General features: G+C 40.4%; 1 protein-coding gene across 1 annotated transcript; it reads left to right on the plus strand.

Annotated features, from left to right (window-relative positions):
- Positions 1-684: 684 nt before the first annotated feature.
- On the plus strand, positions 685-10,919 carry LOC138847802 (vomeronasal type-2 receptor 116-like). The gene is made up of 6 exons (XM_089315521.1): positions 685-789; positions 2,259-2,271; positions 2,595-2,607; positions 5,799-6,033; positions 7,225-7,348; positions 10,006-10,919. The coding sequence occupies exons 1-6, from the start codon at positions 685-687 to the stop codon at positions 10,917-10,919; spliced, it is 1,404 nt and encodes a 467-aa protein (XP_089171647.1).
- The last annotated feature ends 498 nt before the right edge of the window (positions 10,920-11,417 follow it).

An 11,417-nucleotide genomic window follows, 5' to 3' on the forward strand; every position in this document is an offset into this window, starting at 1 on the left:
GGTTTTCTTTCTATTCAGATCACTTATGGCCCCTATGATCCCATGCTAAGTGAGAGAGACAAGTTTCCATCGCTCTATCAGATGGCCACTAGTGACAACTCTCTGATCTGTGGAATGCTCTCATTGCTGCTCCATTTTGGCTGGATTTGGGTGGCGATCTTTGTATCTAATGATCTGAAAGGAGAGCAGTTCCTTCAAGATATTTTAGCCGAGATGGTAAAGAAAGATGTCTGCTTGGCCTATGCAATAAAGCTCCCTGACACTAAGAAAAGGTATAAAAAAACTGAAATATCTTTCCTAGCGGAGATCCGAATTTCATCAGCAAATGTGCATATTCTATATGGTGATGTGAGGAGTCTCTACACCATGGAAATTCTAAGCAAATACTATTTAACCCTGGGGAAGGTGTGGATCATGGCTGCAAAGTGGGAGATTGTTCTGCTCGAGACACAACAGATGCTGCACTCTTTCCATGGAGGCTTCTCATTTTCACATTACAAGGAAGAAATCCCTGGCCTCAAACATTTTGTCAGGACAGTTGACCCTTCCCACTACCCAGAAGATTTCTTCCTCAGTCAACTATGGCTTCATGCTTTTCACTGCTTACCTCCTGGGTCACTTTGTGGAACAATTGGAGTCTGCCCACCAAATGCTTCCTTTGAGTTTTTCCCGGGACACATTGGCATGCTGACCATATCTGACTCCAGCTATTTCATCTACAATGCTGTGTATGCAGTGGCCCATGCTCTCCATAAGATGCTTTCAGAGCAAATAGAAAAGGGATCTCCAGCAGATGCAGCTCAACCTAGGATTCTTCCATGGCAGGTAAACATCTCCCAGAACAGGACATGCATTGAACACCTGCTGGCATCCTCAGGTATTTTTATTGCAAGTCCACATGTACATGTTTTCATGTTGAGATTGCCATGATCAGGTATAATGGAGAGTGGGTTCTTTCACAACAGACTGGGCATAGATACATCTGTAATAGTTATCTGTGTGTGGAGGATTTGTTATCTGCTATTGAACATTTTAAAAAACAATTTCTGCTATGGAACATGTTGAAAGTATTTAAAGACAGTATATATGCTAAGAATTGCACATAAATCTACAGATAAATGAGTTTTTGTTGTATCACACTCATAATCAACACCCAAATTCAGTGCATAGCATTACTAGTATCCCAAAGGAGCTCAGTATCCCCAACTCAATTTTTTTAACATGTGAACTCAATTTTTTTAACATGTGAAAGAGGAGAATATTGTCATTAACATGATATGATACAGTGAAGCAATATTAATATTATATAGCCAATGATATGACATCCACACATTTTTATACTCTATATATTAACTAGCACAAATAAGACAAAAACTGATATTTTTTAGGTCTGGCTTATATAATTTACTGTAATGATCTCCAATTTTAAATCTCAAGTATTCTTTCTTATGGTTGAATAATATTCCACTATACATATATATATATATATATGTATATGTGCATGTATTATATATATGTACATGTATGTATATATGTATGTGTATATGTCACATTTCCTCATCCAGTCATCAGTTGATGGACATCTAGATGATTCCACATCTTAGCTAATGTGCATTGAGCTGCTATAAACATGGGAGTATAGGTGATTACTTCATGTGCTGATTTCATTTCCTTTGAATACATTCCCAGGTGTGAACAGCTGGACCATATGGTACAACTAGTATTGGTTTTCTGATAATCACTCTACTATCTTCCATTATGGTTGTACCAGCTTACAATCTTTTCCATCACAATTTATTGAGGTACTTATTTTCCAGATCCTCTCCAGGCTTTGTTATTTTTCACATTTTGGATAATATTCATGCTATGTGGGGTGGAGTGAAATCTCACTGTAGTTTATATTGGCACTTCCCTAATGGTTAGTGGCCTGAGCATCTTTTCATGTTTCTCTTAGCCATTTGTATTTCATCCTTTGAAAAATGCCCATTCATGTCTTTGGTTCATTTCTTTTTTTTAAAGATTCATTTATTTATTTTAAAGTCAGAGTTACACAGAGAGAGGAGAGGCAGAGAGAGAGAGAGAGAGAGAGAGAGAGAGAGAGACATCTCCAATCCGATGGTTCACTCTCTGGTTGGCTGCAATGGCCGGAGCTGTGCCAATCCAAAGCCAGGAGCCAGGAGCTTCTTCTGAGTTTTCCATGCAGTGCAGGGGCCCAGGGACTTGGGCCATCTTCTACTGCTTTCCCAGGCCATAACAAGAGCTGGATTGGAAGTGGAGCAGCCAGGTCTCCAATCAATGCCATTTGTGATGCTGGTGCTTCAGGCCAGGGTATTAACCTGCTGGACCACTGCACCGGCCCAAGTTCATTCCTTACTAGGAATGTTGTTAATGTGGTTGTTAAGTTTCTTGAACTCCCTCTACAATCTGGAGATTGGTACTTTATCAGATGAATATTTTACAAATATTTTCTCCCATTCTGTAAGTTGTATCTTCACTTTGATGAATGTGTCTTTTGTAATCCCATGTGTCTATTGTCACCTTTATTGCCTGTATTTTTGGGGTCTTATCCAAGTAATTATGCACATGTCCTGCAGTGATTCCCCAGTGCTTGCCTTTGTAGTTTGATGGTTTTTGGTTTTAGGCTTAGATCCTTGAAAAATGATGAATTAATATTTGTATAGGGTGTAAGGTAGCAATCAGATTTCAAATCTCCTCATGTGGAAATCCAAATGTCTGCATTTGCTGAAGAGACTGTCTTTTCTCTAAGGAGTGAATTTAGCTCCACGTAACATTTTCAATTCAGACTCTATAATGACAGATCATAGAAGAATAATGTTTCTCACCGTACAATGAAATGCTGCAAAATATCTTAATACAGCTCATTACAAGGACTAGGAAGAAGGTAATGATCAAAACTATATTTTCTTTTGGAATGATTGCAAAGCCAGGAAATATGGACTATGGTGTCTCCCACAGCAGATATCTCCTCTATAATGCTGTACGCTGTAGCCCATGCCCTCTGTGAGATGCTGATGGGGAAAATAGAAGTGGGGTCAATGGCGCCGGCGCCGCAGCTCAATAGGCTGATCCTACGCCTAGCGGCGCTGGCACACGGGGTTCTAGTCCCAGTTGGGGTGCCAGATTCTGTCCCGGTTGCCCCTCTTCCAGGCCAGCTCTCTGCTGTGGCCCGGGAGTGCAGTGGAGGATGGCCCAAGTGCTTGGGCCCTGCACCCCATGGGAGACCAGGAGAAGCACCTGGCTCCTGGCTCCTGCCTTCGGATAGGCGTGGTGCACTGGCCGCAGTGCCCTGGCTGCAGCAGCCATTGGAGGGTGAACCAATGGCAAAAGGAAGACCTTTCTCTCTCTCTCTGTCTCTCTCTCTATCTCACTGTCCACTCTTCCTGTAAACAACAACAAAAAAAAATAGAAGAAGTGGGGTCAACGTTATATCATAAAATGACTCTAACCCAGGAAGTGATGTCATACAGAAAACCTGACACAAGCAGTCAGGAGGGGCTGTGAACCTATTATTATATACAAGATCACTAAGCATGCACATAAGCACAGGGTACACCCACTGGGATATACATGGATTTGTCTGGATTTTAACTCTGGCTTACATAAATCTAATACCCATTGTAGAACAATTAGGAATGTCTCCATGCATGTACAGGAAAATATACTGATCAAATTATTTAGTAAATCAAATAAATTTAATGTCTCACAGAAGAAATACATATAATCTATACTATATATATATATGTAAATGGACATCAGCATGTTTACTTGTCTATGTAACTTCTGTGTTCATGTACAATAATAATTGACATATCAGCTGTGATTTGGTAGCCTCATAATTAGAAAAGTAAGTATATTGGCCAAGAATGTTTACAAAGATAAGATTATTGTTATGTATGAAGTTCTTGGTTCACGTTAGTGAAGACATGATGATAGTTGTTTAAAGAATTGGTCATCCCACAAAGGCATCAGGAGACTCAGAAAGTAAGGGCTAGTACACACTGTTCAGATCATAACTACCATCAGGGTATTCTTAATTATCTTTTTGGTTATAAAATATTTCCCCTATCATCTCAAGAGGTACCTGTATTCTCAACAAAAAAGAGTCAAAGTGCAGAGAGTCAAATAAAAATCTTGCATATTACTGTTAAAATCCACTGAGGTGAAATTGCTATACAAATGGACCTGCACATACAAAACATACATATTTTTAAAGTTTAGAACTATCAGGTTCAGCCAGGGATGTACAAGCAGACTTTGCAAAATGTTTATTAAGAAAAATTATGCTTGGATTTCTAATTCGTTTAACCAAGTCACTGTGCGAGAGGGAGACAGAGAAAGAAAGAGAAGGCAGATTTTGCATCTGCTGATTCACTCCCCACTGGTTGCAAGGACCAGGACTAGGCCAGGACAAGCCAGGATAAAGGAGCTTCAACCATGTCTCCCATGTGAGCGCAGGGGCTCAAGCTCTTGGACCCTAATCTGCTGCTTTCCCAGGCACATTAGCAGAAAGCTGAATCAGTGGTAGAACAGCTGGAATTTGAACCAGCACTCAAAGGGTTGCTGGGCACTGTGCACAGTGGCTTCACCTGCTGCACCACAAGGTCAGCTTAAATTTTGTTAAATTAAAGAGAAATTTACTGATATAAAAGAACAGATTTCATGTATTTCATTGATACAATTCTGTTTTTTTTTTTTTTTGACAGGCAGAGTGGACAGTGAGAGTCAGAGAGAAAGGTCTTCCTTTTGCGATTGGTTCACTCTCCAATGGCTGCTGCAGCTGGCGCGCTGTGCTGATCCAAAGCCAGGAGCCAGGTGCTTCTCTTGGTCTCCTATGGGGATGCAGGGCCTAAGGACTTAAGCCATCCTCCACTGCACTCCCGGGCCACAACAGAGAGCTAGACTGGAAGAGGGGCAACTGGGACGGAATCCGGCACCCAAACCGGGACTAGAACCCTGTGTGCCGGCACCACAGGCAGAGGATTAGCCTATTGAGCCTCAGTGCTGGCTCATTGATACAATTCTAAGAAGATAACCGTTGTTTTTTCCTTTCATATCTTAATCCCCTCTAATTCCTTTACTAATTTCCTTTTAATTTCAATTAACTTTAAATCACAGGTTTAATACCACACAAATCATAATGTTCCAGAAGTGAAAAGTAGAAATACCACAGCTATACAGGAATTTACACATGGGTCATAAACAAATCAAATCAAACCCAGAGATGTCAGTTTCATTTTTATACATTGTGGATTTTTTTCCATGCTATATTATGTAGTACCTATTACCAAAAAAACTATATGCTATTTTCTTTATGGAATTAGTACATTTCACAATGAATAATGGTATCCAGTTGCATCCATTATTTTGCCAAAGAACAGATATCATTCTTTTTGGGGGAATGGGTTAAACTTTTAGAAGTGTACTATCCTGTAGAACCATCACAACAATCAAGGTATTTCACATATAAAACGATGTTGTTCTCATGTGGAAGAACTAAGATGAGCTTTCCTAAACCTCTAACCAATTGTTCTTGGTCAGCCACCCTGTGGGACACATCCTGTGATTTCTCTGTTTGGATTCAGATACTCCCCATCATTCTAATAGGGAAGAGGCAGAATTCTCATTACTTGAACCCACAATATGGGGACCATTCAGACAAAGTCAGGCTCCACCAAATAGACTCTGAAAATAGAGAGGAGGGGAGACAAGGATTTCTCAGTACATGTGCACCTCCCACCTCTAATCTGAATGTTCTATCCCTTTCCAATTGTGCCCCCCCTCCAGCTTCATCCACTTCTGAGGGAAATCCAATTTACCAACAGTGCTGGGGAGGATGTTTCCTTCCATGAAATGAGACACCGTATGGCACACTACGATATCCACAACATTGTGAACTTTCCTGCTGGATTTCGGTGGCTGATTAAAATCGGGGAGTTTTCCTCTGAGAGTAAACATGATCAAAGCTTGGTCCTCAATGAAGAAATGATAGAATGGCCTGTTGCATTCATGGAGGTGTGAATCCATGGGATACCTACAGAGGGTCTGAGGAGAGTCTGAGAGGATATTATGTGTGAGACTTTAAATAAGCATTCAGTTCCCATTTCACATCTTGGCTCCAAAAGATATGGTGTTGCTTATACATATATGAGCCAGTGTGTATTAGAAGTGCACGTTTGTATTAGATACTGTTGTTTTTATTCTGGGCATATTTATGCATCCAAAGGTTGAGTGACTAGAAAGAGCAATGTTAAGGAATAGAGTTAGAGATCAATATGCAGACATAAAATTACTAAATGCATGTCTACACAAATTCCAAAATTTTATTTCAACTTTTTTATTTATATAATGTGAAAAAACTTCATGTATTAGATATATATTTATAAGCATAGTGATATTTTAATCATATGGTGAGAGTCAATATTATGTTTTGATGCAGTATGAATACAAATAAATTATGAGTGGACTTATCCATCATGTATTTGTAGAAACTATTCCCATTTTCTATATTTTCATTGTGTTTGCCAATCAGTTCGGGTTTTCTTCTGAATAGCACCTCTTAGCTGTGATAAAAAATTTTATCATTATTGTGCTGTTTAAATACTCCAGACAATTTTGTTATTGTTTTATACAGCTGCTGTACATTATATTACAAATCTTTGGTAATCTAGAATTGTTGCTCTCCCTGGGTCTAGAAGTCCAGAAGTAGATCAATGCACAATCCATGGTTTATAACATTCCTCACCATTTCTGTGTGGGCTTGTCTTTTCCTAGGTAGTTATTCAGAACTGTACCTAGTCATTTTGATTTTTTGATATTTTTTCTGGCATGTAAAATCTACTCAATCAAGGAAAGAAGCATGTAAAATAGTCTCAGACATACACATTCTCAAAATAATTACCACATTAAAAGCTGAATGGAAAAGATTTCACAGGAAGCAATTCAAGAAAGAAAGAAATGCTTAGCATAGATATGGTTATGAATGAAATTAAAGTGATCAGGTACCTCATAATATTTGCTAGACAGCTGATAAACCAGGGATGAGAATCATAGAAACTCCAAATTGGATGTCTAGGTAAAATCAAGGAGATACAGATCAGGGAGGGCATAGTGATGACCTTGGCGGTGATGAGGCAAATAGAGTCATCCTATCACAGTGCCTAATGACATATAAAACAATGACCATCACTTCTCTTCCCCCCTCAGACTCCTCAGTCTTTGTGCAGCCAGAGGTGTGGTCCAGGATTCAGGAAAATACCACAGGAAGGAAGACCTGTCTGCTGCTATACTTGTGTTGTTTGTCCAGAGAGAGACATTTCCAATCATACAGGTAAAAAACCCTATAACTGACCTATGAGGACTCCAGTCTCTGAACTCTCTCTTGATAAAAAGGAAACCAAGAGTATTTGTATTGGGATCAGAGTGCCCTATTGTTCTCCATGCACACCTTCACTCACTCTTTCCATACCCTTGTTGTATGCTCACTATCACCATCTCATTATGTGTAAGCTGTTGTCTGGTGATGCTCATCCTCTCTAGTTCTACTCTGACACTGATTCTATCTGGCATCCTTCTTTCCCATCTGGTGCTGGAGGAGACTGTCTCAATCTGAGACCTAATGTCTAAACAAGAAATATAATATTTGTGTTTGTTAAGGCTCCCTTTGGATTTCTAAAGGGCTTGAAATCAAAACTTTCCCATACACAACGGATGAGCAGGGTTCTACTTCACATGAATTGTGATGGGAATACTGTATTAATTTCTGTGCTACATCTTTGACATTGTGCATGGTGTGCAGTACACATAACGAATGCCACCACTTTGTCCTTTGAATGTGTATAATTTAGTAAGAGAACAAACAAGGTGAATATAGAGATACAGCATGCTAAAAATGATCTTACTTAGTAACACAAAAAAACCTTTGCAAAAGGCCAACATTTAAGCAATGTTAAATATCAAAGCCAATTGTTTTGAGAAATGTGAAAATGTACTAAGTCTCATTGGTAAATAGTTTCACTATTCAATGTATAATAAATATATTTATAATAATTTGAATTCTTCTGAAAGGATATTTCAGTTCACATAATCTTAGCTCTAGAATTGTTTTCATTTCAGTTACTTAAAACAAGGTATATAGTTTCCAGTAAAAAGATGATAACAAAAAAGACTTTAAGTTTTGTGAAAATAATCAACATGCAGTAAGTTAGTGTAAAAAGAAAACTAATGTGTCATACACTGACCCATTGTACAATGTACATTTGCATATGTGTGTCTAGTGCATCTCTGAGCCAGATGCCAGAAGCACCTACATATTCTATAAAAAGTAAAGGGTACACCTTGAAAAGAATTTTAAGAGAGAATTCCTCAAATTTTTATAGATGCTTATATTATCTTTCTTTTTTTTCACAAATATGTTTATTTCTTCATTTCAATGTCAGTTACAGAGAGAGGGAGAGCATAACAGAGAGGGAGAAAAGTGACAGAGAAGATCTTCCATCAGGTAGATTCACTCCCCAGATGGCTGTAATGGTCTGAACTGGGCCTGGCCAAAGCCGGAAACCAAGAGCTTCTTCAAGGTTTTGCAGAGGCACAAGTATTTGGCCTTCCTATGATGGTTTTCCAGGCACCTTTGCACGGAGTAGGTTTAAAAGAGGAGCAGCCAGGACATGAACTGGTGCCTGTATGGGATGCCATCATCCTACACAGTGGCTTTTCCTCCTACATCACAACTTCAGTCCCTGAAGCTTGTATTCTTGCATGAACACCAAGGATAAAAACCGAGTAGGACTCTTACTGCAAGTGTAGTCCTACTAATACCATTCTTTTGCTTTTTAAAAAAAGATTTATTTTATTTGAAAATCAAAGATTCAGAGAACAGGAGAGAAAGAGAGAGAGCCTCAATGTAATTGCTCATGCCCCAGAGGAAAAGAATGGCCCAGGCTGGGCCAGGCAGAAGCCAGGAGCCAGGAGCTTCATTTGGGTTGTCCAGATGGGTGTGGGTGTCCCAATTACTTGGACCACCTTCTGCTGCTTTTTCTAGGTTATTTGCAGGGATCTGGAATGGAAATTGATCAACTGGAACACAAAACAATGTCATATGGGATGCTGGCATTGCAGGTCGTGGCTTTACCTGTCATGCCACAACACTGACCCTATTTTTGTTTGTTTAATGGACATTTGATTAAAAGAAACATATTCCCCAACTGGCCTGTATTTAATGACTTCTCTCATGCTGTAGCAGCAGAAGTGCACTACTTCAAGTGAGACAATGTGGTGCCCAATGTGGTGTTCACATGAGCTAAAAAGGTGAAAAAGCCATGCTTTCAGGTTAACAAGAGTGTGTTTCAGTGACATCATGAAAATACCACTTACGGCTATATTACCTCAGAAAGACAACCAGCTACAATTCTCTTACATTCAATCACAGTATCACAATATTTATATGGAAAGAATGAAAAGGTGAGTCCATGCAGGAAATTAGAGTACTGAAAAAAATTATAGAGGTCCCAGGAATCAGATATCATTTATATACGTCGTCAACATCTGAGGAAAAGTAAGAAAAACCTTAACACTGATGACCCCAGAAAAATATTCTAACCCATGTGAATCTAAGGCTCCTCCTGAGAAAGACACTGGGGACTGTAGAGAAGAGGGCTTGGAAGAATCTCATGCCCATATGAAATACAGGAAATTCATCATTCTATAGAAATTCAAACACACACACACACACACACACACACAAACACCTCAGAGTGACAGAATGAGGCCACAGAGCCCCATGTGCAAAGGAGCTTCCTTGAAAGACTTTCTTCCACAGGAGATAAGCATTCTCCCTGGGTCAGGAATGTAGAAATATCCTTTAGTGTTTCTTGGTATACATCAGAGCAGGATGGACTCACTATGACATTGAAAAACGGACCCTTTTCCTGAACAGGGAAAAAGGAGCAAATTGTGAAATGGAAACGTGAATCTTGCTTTTCCCCACAGATGCAGAACAATGCATCCTGTGTGCAGATCACGAGTACCCAAACATGGAGAGAAACCACTGCCTCCCGAAACTGGTAACCTTCTTAGGCTTTGAGGAATTTCTGGGGATGGCTCTGACCTGCATGGCTCTGTGCTTCTCTGTCCTCACAGCTGCAGTCCTCTGGGTCTTTGTGAAGCACCAAGACACTCCCATCGTCAAGGCCAATAACAGGACCCTCAGCTACATCCTGCTCATTGCCCTCCTCCTGTGCTTCCTCTGCTCCTTACTCTTCCTTGGCCGTCCCAACACAGCCACCTGCCTCCTGCAACAAATAGCATTTGGTCTTGTGTTCACAGTGGCTGTTTCTACTGTGCTGGCCAAGACCATCACTGTGATTCTTGCCTTCAAGGTTACAAAACCTGGAAGAACTATCAGGCAATTGCTGGTATCAGGAGCTTCTAACTCTGTCATTTCTATCTGTTTCCTGATCCAATTGGTTGTTTGTGGCATCTGGCTTGGGACTTCTCCTCCCTTTATTGACACAGATGCACACTCTGAGCATGGACACATCATCCTGGTGTGCAACAAGGGTTCAGCCACTGCCTTCTACTGTGTGCTGGGATACCTGGGCTCCTTGGCCCTGGCAAGCTTCACTGTGGCTTTCCTAGCCAGGAACCTGCCTGACACATTCAATGAAGCCAAGTTCCTGACGTTCAGCATGCTGGTGTTCTGCAGTGTCTGGGTGACCTTCCTGCCTGTCTACCACAGCACCAAGGGGAAGGTCATGGTGGCCGTGGAGGTCTTTTCCATCTTGGCCTCCAGTGCGGGGCTCCTGGGCTGCATCTTCCTCCCCAAGTGCTACATTAGTCTCTTAAGACCAGAAAGGAATTCTTTGAAAGGCTTAAAGAAAAGAGTAAGTTCTAAGGGATTCTAAAAATTTCCACTTGTTTTCCTGTCACATTTTCAGGGTTTAGGACCAAGAATGCAGGCTGAGTAGCAATCCAGATATATGAAGGAGCTAAAATGGATTTTTCCATTATAAATGACTTGTTAGTTGGATGTTTAGCCTAGCAATCTGAGCTCATGGCATCTATTTCTGGCTCTGGTTTTTGCCCTGACCTGGACTTTTGAGTCCTGGGGGCCCTTGGAAGGAAGTGGTGAATCTTCATGTAACTTGGTCCTGGCACCCATGTGAAAATCCAGGGTCTGAATCCCTGTTGTTGGTTGTAACCTCAGCCCAGGTGCAAGCATTGGGGGTGTAGATGTGTGAAGCATCGAATAGGAGGTCTCTTGGTTTCTATCACTAACCTTCTGTTTCTCTACATCTCAGAGTTAGTAATGGAGTTTAGGGAGATTTTTAAATTGGGTAAAAATGAATCATGCTTTAAATGAAACCTCTGATGGCCATCAAGGCTACAACAGCAAGGTCATT

This window comes from Oryctolagus cuniculus, chromosome 16 (genome assembly GCF_051225735.1).
Source record: "Oryctolagus cuniculus isolate XC-2025 breed Fujian yellow rabbit chromosome 16, ASM5122573v1, whole genome shotgun sequence".
NCBI classification, from domain to species: Eukaryota; Metazoa; Chordata; class Mammalia; order Lagomorpha; family Leporidae; genus Oryctolagus; species Oryctolagus cuniculus.